Below are 22779 nucleotides of genomic sequence, written 5' to 3'. Positions count from 1 at the left end.
TTTATTGTACGTTTCAAACATAAAATTTCCCTTTGAATCCAAATATTATTTGGATCTTTGTTTCGTTGCTGAAACTGTCTGTTTCATTTCATTTCACTGTTTCATTCTGAACAGTGAGCCATGTTCAGAATGGCTCGCTGATGACTGTTAATTTCTTACGTCAGATTATTCTAAGATCTTTCCTCTCAGCATTGGCCTCTTTTGTCTTTTTTTCATTCAGTTTGAGGTCTTCTTGGTTCTTGGTATGTGATTTTTTATTGGAACCTGGACATTTTGGACATTATATTGTGAGACTCTGGATCTTATTTAAACATTCTCTTTCAGCACCTTTCTTGGCAGGGGAACAGAGATGGGGGGGGCACCTTGTTTCTGTGAGGTGGAAGCAAAAATTCATGTTCCCAGTCTGCTTCCATTAACCCCTAAAGGGGATGTTTCTCATTACTTTGAGCAGGAATGGAAGTTTAGCTCCACCATGGATAGGGGCGGGGAACCTCATTACTTACTACCTGTCAGGGTTGAAAGTCGTGACTTCCTGCTTAGCTTTTTCTGATACCAACCCAGCAAGGGAATGGGGTACCCTATTACCACCTGGAAAAAGTAGAAGTCTAAGCTCCCACTCACCGTTGTTGCCATGGGTAGAGTTGAGACACAGTTTCTTCTGCATTGTTGGGCTGGGGTATAGCAGTTATTGTCTTAATATTTTCTGTGTCCCTAACCTGCTAACCTGCCTCTTCCTAGTCCTTAACTAGAGAGAGCAGGAAGCAACCTTGCTTCTTTTCTTTTTTTTTTTTTTTTTTTTTGAGGCAGAGTTTTACTCTTGTTGCCCAGGCTGGAGTGCAATGGCATGATCTCGGCTGCCTGCAATCTCCGCCTCCCAGCTTCAAGTGATTCTCCTGCCTCAGCCTCCCAAGTAGCTGGGACTACAGGCATGTGCCACCATGCCCAGCTAATATTTTGTATTTTTAGTAGAGACAGAGTTTCACCATGTTGGCCAGGCTGGTCTCAAATTTCTGACCTCAGGTGATCCACCCGCCTTGGCCTCCCAAAGTGCTGGGATTACAGGCGTGAACCACTGCGCCCGGAAGGTTTTTTTTGAGGACCTTTTTTGTCTGCCTCCTTTGCCATTTCCAGGTAGCCGGCTTCTTTACCTCCAAATCTAGGATATACGAAGCAAAAAAACAAAAAAAACAAAAAAAAAAACATTTTTTTTCTTCGTGTCATTCCTTGGGTCCTGAGGTCTCTAGTTTGTCCTTTCTTTTTTTCACCTTTCAGAGTTTTCTTATGCTTGTTTCATATTTAATATCTAGAGGGTTTAATTGTACTTAAAGAATAGGGAAATGCATCCCAGAAGCGGCAGTCTGTATTGCATTTTTAAAATGAGTTCCTGAGATTTTGCATAAGCAGACTGAAACCTTACCTGGGCCCCAGCACCATATGACCAAATTTTCTCTAGCGTTGAGTAATAGAGAGAATGTTATGGATTCTGGATCCCAGAAGTTACTGTAGCATTGTCCCCAAGTGACTCCCCTGTGAGGGTCCTCCCTCTTCTTCTCCTGATCACTACCCAAAAATTATCCATTGTTTTCCATTCTCTTCTGTTGATTCTAGCTGGCAGAATGTATGGTATTTATTTACTTTGGCCTCCATCAGCTCTGACCCCTGTAACAGTAACAATGGCATCCCTTTCTTAAAATAGATAATAATAATTTTTCAAAGATGCATTTCCCTGTGTCCTCAAGGTTTGAGAAACAGTGGATTGAAGGAAATCAGCTTGAAGCCTCAGACCCCGGTAACATGAAGGAAGTTAGGTTCTCATCTTGACAATTCAAATCCATGTTCGGGGCCAGGCACGGTGGCTCACGCCTGTAATCCCAGCCTTTGGGAGGCTGAGGCGGGTGGATCACGAGGTCAGAAGTTCAAGACCAGCCTGGTCAACATGGTGAAACCCTGTCTCTACTAAAAATATAAGAAATTAGCCAGGTGTGGTGGCATGCGCCTGTACTCCCAGCTACTCAGGAGGCTGAGGCAGAGGTTGCAGTGAGCCAAAATCGAGCCACCGCACTCCAGCCTGGGCAACAGAGCTAGACTTCGTCTCAAAAAAAAGAAAAATTCAGAGATTCAACTTCTTCCTGGTTTAGTCTTGGGAGGGTGTATGTGTCGAGGAATTTATTCATTTCTTCTAGATTTTCTAGTTTATTTGCTTTGAGGTGTTTGTAGTATTCTCTGATGGTAGTTTGTATTTCTGTGGGATCGGTGGTGATATCCCCTTTATCATTTTTTATTGCATCTATTTGATTCTTCTCTCTTTTCTTCTTTATTAGTCTTACTAGCGGTCTATCAATTTTGTTGATCCTTTCAAAAAACCAGCTCCTGGATTCATTAATTTTTTGAAGGGCTTTTTTGTGTCTCTATTTCCTTCAGTTCTGCTCTGATTTTAGTTATTTCTTGCCTCCTGCTAGCTTTTGAATGTGTTTGCTCTTGCTTTTCTACTTTTTTTTTTTTTTTTTTTTTAATACTTTAGGTTTTAGGGTACATGTGCGCAATGTGCAGGTTAGTTACATATGTATACATGTGCCATGCTGGTGCACTGCACCCACTAACTCGTCATCTAGCATTAGGTATATCTCCTAATGCTATCCCTCCCCACTACCCCCACCCCACAACAGTCCCCAGAGTGTGATGTTCCCCTTCCTGTGTCCTTGTGTTCTCATTGTTCAGTTCCCACCTATGAGTGAGAATATGCGGTGTTTGGTTTTTTGTTCTTGTGATAGTTTACTGAGAATGATGATTTCCAATTTCATCCATGTCCCTACAAAGGACATGAACTCATCACTTTTTATGGCTGCACAGTATTCCATGGTGTATATGTGCCACATTTTCTTAATCCAGTCTATCATTGATGGACATTTGGGTTGGTTCCAAGTCTTTGCTATTGTGAATACCACCGCAATAAACATACGTGTGCATGTGTCTTTATAGCAGCATGTTTTATAGTCCTTTGGGTATATACCCAGTAATGGGATGGCTGGGTCAAATGGAATTTCTAGTTCTAGATCCCTGAGGAATCGCCACACTGCTTTTCTAGTTCTTTTAATTGTGATGTTAGGGTGTCAATTTTGGATCTTTCCTGTTTTCTCTTGTGGGCATTTAGTGCTATAAATTTCCCTCTACACACTGCTTTGAATGGAAATTGTGGCAATAATCAATAGCTTACCAACCAAAAAGAGTCCAGCACCAGATGGATTCACAGCCGAATTCTACCAGAGGTACAAGGAGGAACTGGTACCATTCCTTCCAAAACTATTCCAATCAATAGAAAAAGAGGGAATCCTCCCTAACTCATTTTATGAGGCCAGCATCATCCTGATACCAAAGCCGGGCAGAGACACAACCAAAAAAGAGAATTTTAGACCAATATCCTTGATGAACATTCATGAAAAAATCCTCAATAAAATACTGGCAAACCAAATGCAGCAGCACATCAAAAAGCTTATCCACCATGATCAAGTGGGCTTCATCCCTGGGATGCAAGGCTGGTTCAATATACGCAAATCAATAAATGTAATAAACAGAACCAAAGACAAAAACCACATGATTATCTCAATAGATGCAGAAAAGGCCTTTGACAGAATTCAACAACACTTCATGCTAAAAACTCTCAATAAATTAGGTATTGATGGGACGTGTCTTAAAATAATAAGAGCTATCTATGACAAACCCACAGCCAATATCATACTGAATGGGCAAAAACTGGAAGCATTCCCTTTGAAAACGGGCACAAGACAGGGATGCCCTCTCTCACCACTCCTGTTCAACATAGTGTTGGAAGTTCTGGCCAGGGCAATTAGGCAGGAGAAAGAAATAAAGGGTATTCAATTAGGAAAAGAGGAAGTCAAATTGTCCCTGTTTGCAGATGACATGATTGTATATCTAGAAAACCCCATCGTCTCAGCCCAAAATCTCCTTAAGCTAACAGGCAACTTCAGCAAAGTCTCAGGATACAAAATCAGTGTGCAAAATTCACAAGCATTCTTATACACCAATAACAGACAAACAGAGAGCCAAATCATGAGTGAACTCCCATTCACAATTGCTTCAAAGAGAATAAAATACCTAGGAATCCAACTTACAAGGAAGGACCTCTTCAAGGAGAACTAGAAACCACTGCTCAATGAAATAAAAGAGGATACAAAGAAATGGAAGAACATTCCATGCTCATGGGTAGGAAGAATCAATATCATGAAAATGGCCATACTGCCCAAGGTAATTTATAGATTCAATGCCATCCCCATCAAGCTACCAATGACTTTCTTCACAGAATTGGAAAAAACTATTTTAAAGTTCATATGGAACCAAAAAAGAGCCCACATCGCCAAGTCAATCCTAAGCCAAAAGAACAAAGCTGGAGGCATCACGCTACCTGACTTCAAACTATACTACAAGGCTACAGTAACCAAACAGCATGGTACTGGTACCAAAACAGAGATGTAGATCAATGGAACAGAACAGAGCCCTCAGAAATAATGCCGCATATCTGCAACTATCTGATCTTTGACAAACCTGAGAAAAACAAGCAATGGGGAAAGGATTCCCTATTTAATAAATGGTGCTGGGAAAACTGGCTAGCCATATGTAGAAAGCTGAAACTGGATCCCTTCCTTACACCTTATACAAAAATTAATTCAAGATAGATTAAAGACTTAAATGTTAGACCTAAAACCATAAAAACCCTAGAAGAAAACCTAGGCATTACCATTCAGGACATAGGCATGGGCAAGGACTTCATGTCTAAAACACCAAAAGCAATGGCAACAAAAGCCAAAATTGACAAATGGGATCTAATTAAACTAAAGAGTTTCACACAGCAAAAGAAACTACCATCAGAGTGAACAGGCAACCTATAAAATGGGAGAAAATTTTCGCAACCTACTCATCTGATAAAGGGCTAATATCCAGAATCTACAATGAACTCAAACAAATTTACAAGAAAAAAACAAACAACCCCATCAAAAAGTGGGCGAAGGACATGAACAGACACTTCTCAAAAGAAGACATTTATGCAGCCAAAAAACACATGAAAAAATGCTTACCATCACTGGCCATCAGAGAAATGCAAATCAAAACCACAATGAGATACCGTCTCACACCAGTTAGAATGGCAATCATTAAAAAGTCAGGAAACAACAGGTGCTGGAGAGGATGTGGAGAAATAGGAACACTTTTACACTGTTGGTGGGACTGTAAACTAGTTCAACCATCGTGGAAGTCAGTGTGGCGATTCCTCAGGGATCTAGAACTAGAAATACCATTTGACCCAGCCATCCCATTACTGGGTATATATCCAAAGGACTATAAATCATACTGCTATAAAGACACATGCACACGTATGTTTATTGTGGCACTATTCACAATAGCAAAGACTTGGAACCAACCCAAATGTCCATCAATGATAGACTGGATTAAGAAAATGTGGCACATGTACACCATGGAATACTGTGCAGCCATAAAAAATGATGAGTTCGTGTCCTTTGTAGGGACATGGATGAAATTGGAAATCATCATTCTCAGTAAACTATCACAAGAACAAAAAACCAAACACCGCATATTCTCACTCATAGGTGGGAATTGAACAACGAGAACACAAGGACACAGGAAGGGGAACATCACACTCTGGGGACTGTTGTGGGGTGGGGGGAGGGGAGAGGGATAGCATTAGGAGATATACCTAATGCTAAATGACTAGTTAATGGGTGCGGCACACCAGCATGGCACATGTATACATATGTAACTAACCTGCACATTGTGCACATGTACCCTGAAACTTAAAGTATAATAATAATAAATAAAAAATAAAAAAATTCATGTTCTGCTGTTCCAGTCCCTAGTTTATATTATTTCTTTTGTCTGGAACTTGGGACGCGTTTTCCCTGTAGAAACAACTCAAGTACCAAAGAAATGAACATAGTACCTTATTCTCATATGGAACTTGACTCTTTTCAAACCAGTTACTCCGTTTATTTAAGTTGATCCTCACCTCACCCTGTCTTCATTTGAGGGCTGAGGAAACTTTAGGCCCTCCCTGAAAGTTAAAGGACTTGACCAAATTCTCACAACCACTAGATGACAGAGCTAAGACTTGTAATTCTCTAGATATTCCGGTATTCTTTGTTGTAGTCAGGTATTCTTTTCGTAGTCCAGACAATAGAGAGTATTTCAGGTATGCGTTTATGCCTCTTCCTCCCAGCAGTAGCTCATATGAAGAGGCCAGCCTCTGAAAGCCACTGACATTAAACTGGACATGCTTAGCTAATCAGTTAGGAGGACACTGGAGGGCCATGGCAGAATCAATAAAAATAACTTACGTGCTCTTATATATTAAACTCTGGAATTACTTTTGTATTCATTTACAAAATTAACACATTTATGATTTGCTCTTCATATCCTTAAAACCTGGGGTATAGAATATCATTAAAAGCAGTTGAAATGGGGAGTGGATTTCCCCAGATTCTGAGGTGGACAAACTATAAACGGATTCACCTTTACTTCTAGTCTGCATGCTAAAACCACACACATAGAGGGATGGCCGGCATCTGAGCCAAGCCTGCTGCCCACCCTGCTTCACTCTTGCTCCCTACCTCCTGCACTGAAGACACTGGGTGTTTCTTTCTCCCAGCTCTGTCCTCAGGCAGAGTTAAAGAAGCCCAAAGCATTGTATAAAAAGAGCCTGTTCATTAGAGCAGTTCCCCTGAATTCAACAGACCTGGGCATAGAAAGGCAACCATTTAGCAGATTGGTAGAGTCTTAGCATTGCAAGGAGCCCTGGCACATGCCTGAGTGGTGTCAGTGTGGCGTTCCCTCTTTAGCGGGGCTGTCAAGGGGTCGTTCCAGGTAGACGAGGGACTCCCGGGAGTTCATGGGGAAAACAAGAGGAACATGCCACCTTCCAATGAAGTCTATTTTATTGTTGGATGATACTTCTTTTTACCACACCAGAAATCTGCCTCCCAGCTGGTTCCATGGGTTCCATCTAGCTTTCTTCATGGTACTACAAAGAACAAAACTGTTGTTTTTCCCCTCTGATAGAATTTTAAATTGCTGAGACCAGCTCATGACCTTAATTTCTTTAAATTTCTTTTCAGGTGAAATACCTATAGTTCCTCTATATTTTTCCATACCATATCATATCCAGACCCTTTGCTATTCCGCGCCTTCCAGAGCACACAGTGGTTGTTGTCCTCTTAAAAAGTGGCGTTCAGAGAGTCATAGAATGTTAGAATTTGAAGGGAGATTTGAAATGATCTAAGTTACAGCTTCCCCCACCCTCTGTTTTAATACCAATAGCACTTTTGATTGGCAAATCATTACAGATGTCACGTGCAGCCAGATTCAGTTAGTCTGAAAGTATATTTGGGTTGGAATGGTCTGGAGCCTGGAATTGTAAACAAAATCTTTCTCTATCACAGCCAGTATGTGGGGAGAGTAACACGTCTTTTAACAGAAATAGCAATAAGTAACAGCACAATTTTCATTATTGTAGTTATGCTGTCAAAAGCGTGCATGTCCGTGCTGTGCCACAGTTCCTACCATAGGTGGCTGTGACATCTCAGGTGCTCTCTGAACCATGAGGTCAGTGTATAAAAGGATGAAGTCATGGCCAAGGACTTGCAGGAAAATTTAATGCCTAAAATGGCTACATTCCGTTGTACAAAAGGTTTAATTAGGAACTGAACAAGCACCCTCTTCTTGTGAGTTAGGAGTTTGAGGGTTCTGTGAACTCAAATACTAGTATTTGTGTATACTTTCACACTTGCAAAGCATATTGCCCCATCTGTTAGGCATTATTCTTATGCCCATTGTAGAGACGAGGGAGCTCAGTTTTAATCAGCTGCAAAAAAGTCATACAGCCAGGGGACACAAGAGTGGTATCTCCCCTGCCCTCTTCTTTTTCTACATTCTGCAATCTTTCCATAATAAAATCCTTGAATATTGTGTTAATGGCATTTGAGGTATATCTGCTTTCCACCTGAAGTTTATGCCATTCTCCGTTTTGCAAAAGAAGAAATGAGCTTGAGAGAGATCAAAACAACTTGCCCAAGGCCAGAGAGCAGTGGATCATGGGACTCCGAACCACGTGTGTTCTCAAGATGGAGAAATTGCACATTGTAACCAATCAGTGTGCTTTGTTGTTGACATTCTTGTCAGCACTCTGGGGCCCTTCTCTGTGAGATGATTGATTCATACCTCTTCGAAGATGAACATTTCTTTCAAGTTAATCATGTAAGCAGAAATTGAGGTGGCACACATTAGACTACATAGTTCAGATGCAGGGCCTCTGCATGCTCAGGACTGTCACTGCTACAGCACCTCACACACTCACATTAAACGGATTATTAACTAAAAGTCTGACATCTTTTTCACTTGAGCTACTAACAAACTACGTCTTCATTCTGTCATTTCTAGAGAGAGGAAGTACCTTCAAGAGAGGACAGGAACAGAAAAACACTATGAATACGAAAAGCTTTCCTTACTTGAAAGTTTTGCCTAAAACTATTCATGTTTACTAACTGTACCAACAGAAACTACTGGGTGGACTGGAAGAGAAGCTAGCATTTGCTGTATGCCTGCCTCACACCAAGCTGGGAGCCTGTTGTCATGGACTTGGGGTATGATGATGCCCATGTCAGCCACCACTACATGGCAAGAAGGAACATGGTAGCTCTGGGGCCTGCCACCCGTGTCGTATAGACTGTAGAACATTTCTCAGCTGGAAGTACTACACTTACACATTTCAGCATTCAAAGGATCTTCACAGATACTGTGGGGATATTTAAAAGATTCTCTCTGGCAGGAAATTATATGAGGCATAGTAGGTTGTTTTTTTAACTGCCTAAATAGTAGTATAAGATAAGATGGTATATTTAACCCACTTCAAAATGGTACAGTAGATCAGCCCTGGGTTTTCACTCTTCATTAACATGAGATAACAGGAGACAATTCTGGCCCAGGCAAAGGAGATTAGCTAGTGTTCCCCACTTCTGTTATAAATATGTTTTCACTCTCCAAAACAAATTTTCATCTAAGACTCTCTTGTCCTTTTTTAGACAGCTTGATAGTTGAAAGTGTTGGCTCTCAAATCAGATTACCTGTATTTGAATCCCAGCTGTGCTGCTTGCCAGCTGTGTGACCTTGGGCAAGTTACTGAATATTTCTAGGGCTTGTTTTCTGCATCTGTAAAATGAGCAGAGTAATGGTTTCTATCTCATGAGACAGTGCTGATAACTAAGTGAGATGAGCCACGTAAAAGGTTTTGTGCAATGCTTAACACATAGTTTTCTGTAATATTAGCTGTTATCACTGTTCTGCATAAGAGAGAAATTCATTCAGAAAATGGGCTCCTGTTCTTTGCGTTGTATCAGGGGCCCAAAAGAGCATTTTGAATTTTCACTGTTGGCAGTCATGGGTATCTCCTTTCCTACCATCCTAGGTTACTGGTCTACCGTGTTGTGTATTCCAGGAAGTAGCAAGTAAAGGACCAGATAGTAAATACCTTGGGCTAGAAGGCCATATATGGCTTCTGTTGCATATTCTTCTTCCCTTTTTTTCACCCTTTAAAAACATAAGAACCATTCTTAGCTTGAGGGCCACACAGAAAGTCTGCAGGTCGCAGTTTGCTGACCCTTCTTTCTGACCGTGTGCTCTAAAATAGCAAAGTCTTGAATCCTGAGGTTGTTCTGTACTGTCATTCAGGTCAAAAGATGCTAGTCAAAATGTAGTAAGTTTTAGTGTTGAAATTAGAGTCCAGTTGAAAAATAGCACAGTCACTTCTGTTACCCCCTCAGATTCCCACCTGAATTATATATAAGGAGTTTTTAAAGTTCCATTCCTGAGACCAAGAATGGTTTGTGAAGGAATCCATTAAAGCTGGTTTGACACATACACCGACTTGGGCAAGCTCAGTGCTTGTGATATTACTCCAGATTCACTTAGAGCTCAAGTCATGATTTTAATTTTAAATTCCTGGGGTTTTGCGCCATCAGGTTTCATGTCTGGAGCAGTAGTGTTTTATGAAAATAGTGTCTGTTGCTGTGAAGTAAGCTAACCATAATGAACACGAGCATGACACTTTTTCACAGCAAAAGAACAGAAATGCAGGCACAACCTTCGTGAAATGACAGTATTAAATTGCAAGTGACGATGGTAAGGCAAATATTTAAATTCACAACTAAAATAGTACTTGTAAAATGTAATTGCCAGAGAGAGCGTGCCAGTTCATCATTGCTCAGGCCGATTCTCTACAGGCAGAAGCATTCCACATGGTTCCAGGAAAAGAAAAAAAAAAAAACCTATTTTAAATAAGCTGCTTTCTGGCTCTTTTAAGATTGTACAGAAGTAAGCTTTATCAGGTCCTATCTTGGTCTGAGTTGTTCATAGGCAGGGGACAGCTCTTATGCGTGATGCTTACTCTTTCCGTTTCAAGACTCTCTGAGCTGGTTTCTTCTAGCTGCAGTTTTGCTGATGGGATGGCTTTATTTATCCCTAGGAGAGCTCCAGTGATGGAGGTGATGGCGTTTTTGGCGAAAAGAAGGATGACAGCCGGGCAGGTGAGACTGTGTCCTTCTGAAGGCATAGGAAAGTAAGGTCTTAGTTTGTTAGTTATCGTGGAGTTTATATGTAATTAGTATGTAGTTTTTTAAGGAGGCTCTTTTAAAAAGCCAAATAAGTTGACCTTCATCAAACTCCCCTGGAGTCACACAGGGAGCTTTAGCATGGCTCTGGCTTCCTCTACCTGGCATTAAAATTTGAAAGTGAAGTAAATGTTAATATCTTAAGTTAGAATAGGGTCTGAGAGGTAAAAAGGAATTGTGATGACATCTTTTTTTTTTTTTTTTTTTTTTTTTAAAGAAAGGGGATTGGTTTAATTTGGTTTGTTTTTTGAATTTTCTGAATTCAGACATGACAGGAGCTTTGGTAATTGGAAGGCGCAGGCAACAAAGGATCTGCTCATTCCTGTGCTTTAGAGCAAAGTCCTCACATAACTTCTGCCACCACAAAAAGGCACTTCTGTGCTTGAGAGATAACAGAATTAATTGACCACAGCATGAGCTGTATCTAAGGCAAAATTGCAGCCCTTCCAGTCATGCCTTGCTCCTGGGCCAATTATTAAAACAGTAACTACTTTGAGTAAGTTATTGAATCAGCTTTGTTTTTATTTAAACAAAACCAAAAGACAGTCACTCCTGTTTTAGTTCTGTTTGTAAATACTAATATCCTCACTGATGTTTGAAGCCCAGGATGGCTCCGACCCAGACAAATCGCCCTGGCCAGTTTCCTCCGCCCTCACAGCTCGTCTCAGACGTCTGGTCACTGTTTACCAGCGCTGCAACCGCAAGGAACTGTGCCGGCCTGAAATTCTGGGACCAGGTAACCAAGGATATTGGGTTCAGGAAGAGATGTTCAGGAGAACCTCAGAAATGGACCTCATCAACAAGGAAGCCCAAAAGAGGTAAAAGCCAGTGGCCAAAGGGGCATGCTCAGCCACCCACTGGGTGAAGTTTTCAAAAGGTAAAGCTGGTAGCTTGGAGAGCGAGTATATTTCTGTTCTCATGTGAAGTTAGGTTATCTCCAGAATTCATTACATTCAGCCTTCAGTTGTGATGGTATCATGGTGACGGGAGTCTGTTGAGGTCTAGGAACACCCTGTCTTTACAGTTTCCAGACTTTTATGATTTTCTAATTTGACAGTCTTACCTAAGTTAAACCCCAGTCTTTGGGGATATGGTTTAGAAACACCACAATGGAATGTGTCAGACCATTTCAGACCCCCTAATTCTTTTAGTAACAAAGGGAACAGTGTGCATTGAAGCTGTCTTATAGCCAAATCCTTATCAAGCCTTCCAGGGCAATAAATACCGTAAAATACAAGCCCAGAAGGAAGGAATAAATTACCAGCAGTGACTTGCCCATCTGAGAATTAAGCCCTAAAAGCGTTACAGAAGGCCAGCATAGGCTAGGAATGATGCCACCAGAAGGTATCAACGAAGCTGCAATTCCTTGAGTCATATCTGTCTATCCTTCTGATGAAACATCCCATGAATTAAAAGAAGACTGCATAACAAATTTAATTACTTCTGTATACTCCTGACTTACGAAATTTGATAGTTCAGGGAATATATTTCTTCCTTCTTGCACATCTCTAAAGAGAAGAACCAGAGCCACTTCTTCCCTGCTTCTCACTCTTTCTCTAACCCCTCACCCTGTTACCCCCATGCCTAGCTAGACTCCCTCTGGATTGGAGAGCACCCTGCCCAGGAGCCCCTCATAAAGGCTGTGGTGGTATATAATTATCCACCTCCATTAAGTCATTGACTTAGTCATATAGGATATAAAGACTAGAGGACCTTTGTGTCCCAGAGAAGATAATTGTCATGGACAACCTACCTACATAAAACCACAAAGAAAAGCAGTATGAGATGGGGAGGCAGGGGTTGTGTCACTGAAGTAGTCACTTCCCTTCGGGACACCAGTAAGATGAGGAGGTTGAATTTAATGGTCTGGAACATCCCTTCAGGATTCTCTGCTTCTATATTGCCATACGGGTAAAAAAAATAAGGCTAGTTATTTAAGCATATATAGTATTTTTAAAATCTTCATCATCTACAGGCAGAAGTTAACTAGGTGATTCCTAAAATTGATGAATCAAGAGATAGCAAGTGTATACCTGGTTTAGAAATAGGGAGGTAAATACCAGAAGAAAGAGCTGAAAGATTTGGAAGTGATTACCTCTTTGGGAGTAGGATAATAGGCTGTTTTCATTATAAGCCCTTCAGCCCATTTTAATTTAAATAAAAATAATAAAAGAGACAAACCAGCTCTGCCTCCTTTCTTGACTTTATGGGCTGTCATAGTAGGTTCTCAATAAGCAGTTATTGGCTTTAAAAAAAGAAGAAAGAGCTCACTCTTTCTTTCTGATTAAATCTCAAGGTGGACTAGGAGAGAACAAGCAGACTTCTATAGAACAGTGTCTTCCTTTGGTGTTGTTTACGATCAAGAAAAGAAAACCTTTGACTGGACACAGTTCCGCATCATTTCCCGTTTGGACAAGAAGTCGGATGAGAGCCTGGAACAGTATTTTTATAGTTTTGTGGCCATGTGCCGGAATGTCTGTCGTCTACCCACATGGAAAGATGGCGGTGAGAAAACTATCAGTATATTGTCAGATGATACAAGGAAAGAACATTCTGATTTTCAAATTGCAGAATTACTTTAGGTATACCTATAAAAACTAGAGTCTACATGAGGAATTTAGGTAAAGATGAGTGGCTTTTAGAAATTCATAAACTTCTAATTGGGTCCACCTCATAAAATCTCTCTCTCAAAATGATGTAACTTCAGTGAAAGTTGAAATTCAGCTTAAAACATCACAAAAATATTGAAAGACTGCTAACCGCTTTCTCCAAAGTATAAGGGTTTTTTTAAAGTCATGGTTTTTTTTAAGTCATGTTCAGATTTATCCTACTCTGAACTTTGCACCTTCCTTAGATTAAATCTTAATAACTTTAAGTATTTCCTCACATGTTGACTTGTAACTATGGAAAGTAAGTGGCTGTCATTTAAATGTCCCCTGATGCAATAGAGAACCCTTTTGAAAAATGTCTTCCTGGTTGGCACTTGCAACAGCTTCCTTTAGGCCTCCATTTAGCCTCGTTTTTGTAGATGGAGTTCCTCTGGACCATGGGACTATATTTTAGGAAAGCTAAAGCAAACATTGAGCCTACTCAGTGTGGGCTCAGGGCTGATGGCAGCACGCACAAGACATACCAGCCTTTGCCTCCTATATGGCAGGGCTAAAGTGTTGTCATCCAAGCCAGGGAGCTGAATATATTGGAAAGATGTGGACCTTGGAGTCACACTGACAAAACCTGGATTTAAATCCTGGTTCTGTCACGTGGAGCAGGGTGGTTTATCTGAGCCAATTTCCTTATCCTTGAAATAGGACAGGCAAGATGATGGTATGGTGGGATTTTCATGAGAACTAAGAGATGTGTATAAAGTACCTAGTGTAGAATACAGTGGCATGATCACAGCTCACTGTAACCTCAAACTCCTGGGTTCTCAGATCCTCTTGCCTCAGCATTCCAAGCAGCCAGGCTATAGGTACATGCTACCATGCCCAGATAATTTTTTTTATTTTTTGTAGACATGGAGGGTGGGGCCTCACTTTGTTGCCCGGGCTTTTCTTGAACTCCTGGCCTCAAGCGATCCTCCTAGCCTCTGCCTCTCAAAGTGCTGGGATTACAGGCATGAACTACTACTATACTATGCCTGGCCTAGTACATGCTTATTTAAAGGAAACTAATACTATTTTCAGAACTGGAATTTTTATGCTCTTCTTTCACACCCCTTGGGTCTGTCCTTGTTTCATAAAAGCCTTCCATTCTTTCTCAGTTTCCTATTTTGGCAAGGGCTCACACATCTAAAACTGCCATGCTGAGGAGCCAGGGAGCTAAACTCCAAGACCAAAGATGCAGGGGCTCAGGTGAGTGGGGAGTGTCTGAGGCTACCTTCAGTGATAGGCTTTATTTCCCTTTCTCTCCAGGTCCCCCAGATACCACCATCTACGTTGAACCCATCACTGAGGAACGTGCTGCAAGAACTCTGTACCGCATTGAACTGTTACGGAAAGTCCGAGAGCAAGTGCTCAAGTGCCCTCAGCTGCATGAACGCCTCCAGCTGTGCAGGCCCAGCCTCTACCTCCCAGTCTGGTGGGAGTGTGGGAAGCATGATCGAGACTTGCTCATCGGCACTGCCAAACATGGGTTGAACCGCACTGACTGTTACATCATGAATGACCCCCAGCTGTCCTTCCTGGATGCCTATAGAAACTATGCCCAGCATAAAAGATCTGACACCCAGGCACCAGGAAATCTCTGTTGCCTTTACCAGACCAACTCCAAGTTATATGAATCTCTTACATATACTCAAATGAGTAGGACTTCAGAGTCCCTTGAAAATGAACCTGAGAATCTAGTGAAAGTAGAAAACAGAGATGATCATCTCAGCCTGCCTGATATGACATGTGAAGACTTTATTTCTAAAGTTCAGGATGTCATTTCCATCAACCATGATGAAAGTCTGCTGCCTGAGTCCTTAGAGAGCATGATGTATGGTAAGAAGGTGCTCAGCCAAGAACCAGGCTCTTTTCAGGAGAGCCCAAGTATCAATACTGAATCTAGAAAAGATGTTATTACCATCCCAATAAGCAAAGATGGGAACTGCCAATCTGGTGGCCATGAGGCAGAAATAGCTTCTGGCCCTACTTTTATGGGTAGCTTAGAAGCAGGAGGAGTAGCTCAAGCAAACATCAAAAATGGAAAACATTTGTTGATGTCTATTTCAAAGGAAGGGGAGCTCTGCTGCAGTGAGGCAGGACAGAGACCTGAAAGCATTGGCCAGCTGGAAGCCAAGTGTTTAGCTTCCCCTTCCTTGAATCCAGGAAATGAAAGTGGGTTTGTAGATATGTGCAGTCTTAGTGTCTGTGACTCCAAAAGAAACCTGTCATCAGATCAGCAATTAATTGATTTATTGGAAAACAAAAGCTTAGAAAGTAAATTGATTTTGAGTCAGAACCACAGTGATGAGGAGGAGGAAGAGGAGGAAAACGAGGAGGAAAACTTAGTCATGGCAGTAGGCATGGGGGAAAGGCCAGAGGTATTGCATCTCACAGAGCCCACTACTGACATCTCAAGGGAAAAGAACCAAGGCTTCCATGCAGATGAAACCAAGAAAGGAAGCTTAGAGGTGGCAAACCAGACTCCTGGACTACAGAGGGCTTTCCCCCCTCCAGCAGCCTGTCAGTGCCACTGCAAACACATGGAGAGGTGGATGCATGGCCTCGAGAATGATGAATTTGAAATCGAGAAACCCAAGGCTTATATCCCAGATCTGTTCAAAAGTAAAACCAATACTATCGCCATGGAGGGTGAACCCACTGCTATTCCATCACAGCCATTTAAAGTGAAGCATGAGCTTTTAAAAGAACCTTGGAAAGAAAGTGCAGAGGGGCAAGACGTTTTCCCCACATATCCTCTTGAAGGAAGTGAGCTCAAATCAGAAGACATGGATTTTGAGAATAAAGATGATTATGATAGAGACGGAAACTGCCATAGTCAAGGTATAGTATGTAGGATCTTGTGGCATTTTGGATAAACTAGTTCACACATGACGGGGGGTTGGGTTTTAGGGGAGAGAGTGCTTCATATTTTTACAGCTTCTGAAACAGACCTGCCTACCCTCACCAAAGGTCATAGGCCTTGGACTGAAAATTCAAGTAGCTTAGTAACTGTGGTCATGTTGTAGAAAATTGAAGATCATAGACAATCATAGCAGTTTGGCTGCCTCACTCATATAATTTGGGTAGGGGCTTGTGTGTTTTCATTCAATAGATGCTATGTATGGTGTTAACGGGAAATAGTTTGTTCTTCCCCTAGATAAGGTGCTTCAAACTGGCTAAAGTAGAACAGCCTTGGGATGTTAGGAACTTGCAGTTTAATATAGGAGCAGTTAATTTTTCAGGAACTGAACAAAAATACAAATAAATTTGATCTTTGTTAAGGTGAGCAAAAAAGCCATTTATTCATGTCATTCTCAAAACTGTGTGGCTTAAGGTCAGTGCATTTGGTTTAGATTCCTTTCAGTAACTCAACAGAAATAAAAAGTTTACAACAATGAAGAAAATAGATCTGATCCTATAGGGAAATCTTAGATAAGGGTTTAAGCTAGAAGGAATTTCAAAATATTAAGAATCTAGGTGACCCTGAGATTCTATGGGCGTTGCAAGAATAGACACACAGTGATCAGGGATCCTGAGGAACAACAGCAACAAAATGATTGTTAGCTGTAGTTTTAATTTTTTTCAGATCCAAGAAGGCCTATTAGGGTGAACAAAAAACCAAAAACAACTCCCTTCATGCCTGGTCCACTGTGGTGCTGAGGGGTGTAGACAGACACATCGTCCCTTTCTGGGGCACTGATTTTATGTTGAAGAGGGAAAGAGAGGAGCTAAGTCCCTCAAGTTATCTAGCTTTTTTTTTTTTTTTTTTTTTTTTTTTTTTTGAGACAGAGTCTTGCTCTGTCACCCAGGCTGGAGTGCAGTGGCGCAATCTCAGCTCACTGCAACCTGTGCCTCCTGGGTTCAACATCCCAAGCTGGGATTACAGGTGTGTGCTACCACGTCCGACTGATTTTTGTATTTTTAGTACAGACAGTTTCACCATGTTGGCCAGGCTGGTCTTGAACTTCTGGCTTCAAGCAATCCACTTGCCTCAGCCTCCCAAAGTGCTGGGATTACAGACGTGAGCCACTGCACCCAGCCTCAAGTTATCTAGCTTTTTATTTTTAAACTCCTCGTCTTGGTTTTAGTTATTCAGAACTCTTGGGAAGAGTCTGAACCCAAATTAAAATTTACACACTAGCTAAGATAAAAACCGAGAAGCCAAATTGAAAGTAGCTTGATAGAATTGTAACCCCAGCCAACCCAGAAGGAGCCAGTCTAAAACTATGCCTGATCCTCCTCACGGCAGGCCATGAAGCATTGCTGCCATGTGTTGAATTATAAAACCCACATTGCTTTTTCAACCGTGTTGCGGGTAAAAATAACCAAATTATCAGTCCTTGGAAACCCAGGCAGTCAAGTGAGTACAAGGTAAAGATAAGTATGGTTTAGAGGAGAAATTATGTTCCTGAACTGGTGTCCTTTGATGGCAGCGTCAGCCTTGCTAAGTCAGAGTAGAGGGAGCAGTGACCTTAATAAGCTTTGGTGAGCATCATGTGCACGCGTGGGTGGGAGTCCCTTTCACTGATGCTTTTAAAAGTGCTTTTGCAGACCCTGGAAGGGATCCTCCACACATATGAGGTGTGGGACAGGTAGGGCAGAGAGGATTAGCCCTGTTTTGGAAACTAGAAATCTACAGTCCTGAAGGAGCAGTAATTAATTGGTACACCTGTCAGGGCCAACCCCCAGGTCTCCTTGCTTTTTCCAGGTTTTCTCTCTCACATGATTTTGCTTTAAAAAAAAAAAAAAACTTAAATTCAACTTCTCTGCTTAAAACCTTTCAGTGGTGGTCCCCCATTGAATCTAGAATAAAATCTAAATTTTCTTTCCTGGCCTAGAGGACTCAGCATGTTCTAGATGATTTCCACCCCTCTAGCCTCATCTTTGTACTTTTCTCCTGGCCCTCACTTAGTTCCTCAGCATGTCCATGATACCCTTCCCTGTTGCCACCTCATCTTCATGGGAGTTCCCTCCTCCGAGAGACTCTCTAACAACCTACTTGAGTAGGTTCTTCCCTATTGTTCCCTATCATGGCACCTTGTTTCTTTCCCTTGATAGCACTTATCACAGCTTATAATTTTAGTTGCTCCTTTATTGTCACCTCTTTCCTGGCTGTCTTCCCTCATAGGGCTGTAAGAACCTTGAGGACCTGGGCCGTATCTGTCTGGCTTACCCTGAGTCCACCAGGCCTAGCAAGGGCCTGTTTTTCATGGTCAGGTCGCTGATCCTCTTGTTGCACATTCAGAAGTGAAATATCCACATTTCAAAGGATGGATGCTCCTTGTCATTTAACCAAGAAAGAGGTCAACAACTTTTCCTGCCTTAGGTGTTTTTCCATTGTCTGTTCATTTCCTGTAAGTGGATCTTTGAAGATCCATTCACGTTGATGATAAACTTTCACCATTACTGAAGCTTGAAAGAATAAGTTACATGTCCATTTCTTTCCATGAGTGAAAAACTGAAATGTTCTGAGTTTCTTGGCATCTTTTTTTACATGAATCAGGTCTGTCTTACCTTTGTTGTAAGCTTCATGACTTTCATCCTTTCTCATATTAATCACCGTCTTGCCATGTTACATTTCATAGACTGTCCCTTCAAAGATCTCAAAGTGTTAGAATGTTCAGCTTTCCCTTGACCACTACACTAAGTGAGAAGCCTCTTTGTGGTTAGTCATCTCCTTTCACTCTTGGATACACAAGAAAAATTTCCATTCTCTTTTCTTTTCTTGTGTTGGGATATGGATGCAAATGCTCACTAGAAGACTTGCCTTGGGAGCCCCAGAGCAGGATTTGCTTTTATGGCTTAACTGATACGGTTCTCCTGGAAATAGAAGATATCATAATTAATATTCCATTTAAAATAAATTAGCACAGAATGAGCTAATTTAAAAAGGAAAAGATGAGGATATCCTAATCTCTCAGATCACTAGTATCTCACTACTACAGTTAAGTGCCTGATTAATTTTTTAACCTCTTCCCAGATTATCCAGGGAAGTATTCTGAAGAGGAGAGCAAGAGCTCAACATCGGGCATCACAGGAGACATTGGGGATGAGCTACAGGAGGCTCGAGCTCCCACTATTGCTCAGCTGCTACAGGAGAAAACTCTCTATTCCTTCTCTGAGTGGCCAAAGGTACCCCAGAGCTTGCATTTCCCACCCCGTCCCCAAACCATTCTCAGCTTTGAATTGCTTTTTTTAACCCTTTTAGAAATAGTTTTTGTTGAGTTTAGAAACAAGAAACTCAGAAATGTTTAATACCTTTAAAAGATATTAGTTATGTAGCATTTGAACATTAAAGATACGTGCGCTTAACTAATTCGACTGTAAGATGAAGGTGTCAAATTGTCCTCATATTTGTAGTACCATGGCTTTAATTTGTATTGTCCAGACTGTGATTTTTATTTTAAGGCTTATAAAGTGAGTATGTTTGAGTGTGCTCTTTTCTTATCGACTCCTTCTGGTGAAAAGCTTAACCCTTGATCTCAAAGGATTTTGTGAATTTAGGTAACTCGATCCTTATTCATCAGAGCTTTAACCTTTTTTCTAGGACCGCGTGATAATTAACCGCCTAGATAATATCTGCCACGTGGTGTTAAAGGGGAAGTGGCCCTCCAGCCAGCAGTATGAGCCCTCAGGCACACTGCCCACCCCGGTATTAACCAGCAGTGCTGGTTCTCGAACCAGCCTCTCAGAGCCGGAAGCAGCAGAACACAGCTTCAGCAATGGTGCAGCATTGGTGGCCCAGATCCAGAAGGTGAGCCGGCAAGAATGGAATGACCACAAAACAAAGAATGGTGGGCGTGTTCCACATCTCAGTTGAGTTCATTCATTCAGCAAGTATTTACTGAGTGGATAGGGGGTTTTTTTTGCCAAGCCATTAGAGTTGATTGGGGAATTTAGACTTTATCCTGTATGAGTGGAGAGCTAGTAAAAGTATTGGAGCAGGAGAAGGCATGATGAAAGCAGGGGTTTGCAGCTCACTTGGAGTGGAATACAGCTTGGCTAGGGGGGCCAAGCAGGAAACTGATAAAGAGAGGTTCTAGACCCCAGTTGGTTCAGAGTGGATACAAAGATGGGGGGAACTGGCAAAGATGACCCCATGACTAATAAATATATAAGGAAAGGGAAGCATGAATGGAACAGTGTGGTTGACCCTTAGAGACTGAGCTAACAATGGAAGCTGATAGAAATTAGGGAAATCAAGGCAGGAGTGAGTGTTTTGGTGGGGGTGATGAGTTTTGAGATACATTATTAACATGCTGGTTCTCATGCTCAACTGCACATTGGAATCAACTGGGGACCCTGACAAGCTAACGATGCTGATTTAATCAGTCTGGAGTGTGTCCTGGGTACTGAGTTGTTTTAAACTTCCCAGGTGATTCTGATGCACAGGTGAGGTTGAACATTTCTGAGTTATCATCTTGCAACACCAAATGTAGTTCACGGACTAGCATAGCAGCTTTAGCAGCACCTGGAAACCTGTTAAAAAAAAGCAGATTCTCAGGCTCTACTTCAGACCCACCGAAGTAGAATCTGCATTTTAACAAGCTGTTCAGGTTTGAGGAGGCCTGAGTTAGAAGAACTCCTAAAAAGATGATTGGAAATAATATGAGGCCTAGGGAAATCAGGCCTGGGGAAAGAGCTAGCATTCAGCCACTTGTGTGGCATTCAGACCTCTCTTGCTATTTGTGTGTTCACAGGAGAGCTTCTTAGCTCCAGTATTCACAAAGGATGAACAAAAGCACAGGCGTCCCTATGAGTTTGAGGTGGAGAGGGATGCAAAGGCTCGGGGCCTGGAGCAGTTTTCTGCCACCCACGGGCACACCCCTATCATCCTCAATGGCTGGCACGGGGAGTCAGCTATGGACCTCTCCTGCTCATCAGAGGGGTCCCCAGGAGCCACATCCCCTTTCCCAGTGAGCGCCAGCACCCCTAAGATTGGGGCTATCAGTTCACTTCAGGGAGCCCTTGGCATGGACTTGTCTGGGATTCTGCAAGCTGGCCTGATCCATCCTGTGACTGGACAGATTGTCAATGGAAGCCTCAGAAGAGATGATGCAGCCACAAGGAGGCGGAGAGGGAGGCGGAAACATGTTGAAGGAGGGATGGACCTCATCTTTTTGAAGGAGCAGACACTTCAGGCGGGAATCTTGGTGGGTATCGAGGTCATTAGATTAAAAACATTTACCTTTCTACACTGAGAAACAAACCCTTCTTCCTCAGACACAAAATAATTTGTGGATCTTTTATCTCTATTTCGGTTGTCCTGCTTTATTTTCTGTCATTATAAGATGCCCTCCATCCTCTGTAGAACTAGATAGTTACTAACTCATTAATGGCGCTTAATCTGCTTACAGCCTGGAGAAATGAGCCAGGAGGTCTTGCCATTTCAAATAGGAACACCCCCGCTCCTCCAGGGTTTCAGAAGAGCCACTGTTGACGGCACGGCAGAGCAAGATGGCAGGGTTGAGTGTGCAGCGGCTTTTCTCCGGGGTAGTAAGGCTCTCCAAGACTGGGGTATGGGAGAAAGAACAGGAGTCAGGGCTACCTGAATGTGATCCTGGCTCTTCTGCTTGACTTACTGGGTGATATTGGTCTACAACTGAGCCTCACTTTGCTCCTGTGTAAAGTGGGGCAACAGCATCTACCACGGAGGGTTGAAGATTCACGGAGATCATGCTAAGACAGTTTGTTCCAAACTCAAAGGAAATCATTTGCAAACAACAGAAAAGGTCAGAAACCGTATACCTGGCCAAGAGAGATCCCTTTTATGCTTTGTTTAATGTTTCATGTTGTATTTTGGGTTTTCCCATTTACTGGATTTTGAGCTCCAAAACAGGAATCACATTTTATGTTTTCTTATTTTAAAAGCAATAATAATAGCTAGTACTTATTGAGTGCCTACTGCTTACCATGTTCAAGGCTTTACATGATTATCTTGTTTGTTCCTCACAACCACTCTGAAGATGGGCTTTGTTATTCCCATTTTATAGGTGAGGAAAATAAGACTTTAAAGCATTAAATAATTTCCCTAAGATTATCCAGCTAGTAAGTGACAAAGCAGGAAACCAAACCAAGGACCTTTTTCTCTAGGGGCTGAGAACTTTACTGCTAAGCCATATTGCTTGGGTTATGTCTTCCTCTTAGACTTTCAAAGTAATTTGGGAAGCTGAAGTGACACGTTCTTTCCCTGCTCAATCCTGCAAGCTTTTAAGAAGTCTTTTATCTTTTTTAGATGTGCAACACCATAGTTTCTCTGTAATGATCATAGAATTCCAATGGAATGACCGATAAAAATTTTCCCCCTTGTCCTCAGAGTATTTTTTTAATTTATTGATGCAAACACTTATTTAGCATTGTCATTGTTATAGACCCCATTATAGGCATTAGTAAAACAAAGGTAAGACAGGCATTCAAACTATAGAGGGTGAGTAAATTGTGGTATGGCG

General features: G+C 41.8%; 1 protein-coding gene across 5 annotated transcripts in view; it reads left to right on the top strand.

Annotated features, from left to right (window-relative positions):
- CHD6 (chromodomain helicase DNA binding protein 6) overlaps nucleotides 1-22779 on the top strand; it is a 223908-nt gene that overhangs the window by 189806 nt on the left and 11323 nt on the right. For 3 of the 5 annotated variants that reach the window (XM_054542308.1, XM_054542309.2, XM_063720524.1), the window contains 8 exons: nucleotides 8577-8663; nucleotides 10541-10601; nucleotides 11287-11503; nucleotides 12982-13190; nucleotides 14597-16171; nucleotides 19311-19462; nucleotides 19878-20084; nucleotides 21031-21483. In XM_054542308.1, the coding sequence (XP_054398283.1) occupies nucleotides 8577-8663; nucleotides 10541-10601; nucleotides 11287-11503; nucleotides 12982-13190; nucleotides 14597-16171; nucleotides 19311-19462; nucleotides 19878-20084; nucleotides 21031-21483 (2961 nt within the window). Of the gene's footprint in view, nucleotides 1-8576; nucleotides 8664-10540; nucleotides 10602-11286; nucleotides 11504-12981; nucleotides 13191-14596; nucleotides 16172-19310; nucleotides 19463-19877; nucleotides 20085-21030; nucleotides 21484-21687; nucleotides 22063-22779 lie in introns of all 5 variants that reach the window. The other 2 variants (XR_008517177.2, XM_024238849.2) reach the window with 2 other exon arrangements.

This window comes from Pongo abelii, chromosome 21 (assembly GCF_028885655.2).
Source record: "Pongo abelii isolate AG06213 chromosome 21, NHGRI_mPonAbe1-v2.0_pri, whole genome shotgun sequence".
Lineage (NCBI taxonomy): Eukaryota > Metazoa > Chordata > Mammalia > Primates > Hominidae > Pongo > Pongo abelii.
The sequence above is the reverse complement of the archived record's forward strand: the minus strand, read 5'-3'. Positions and strand labels throughout refer to the sequence as shown.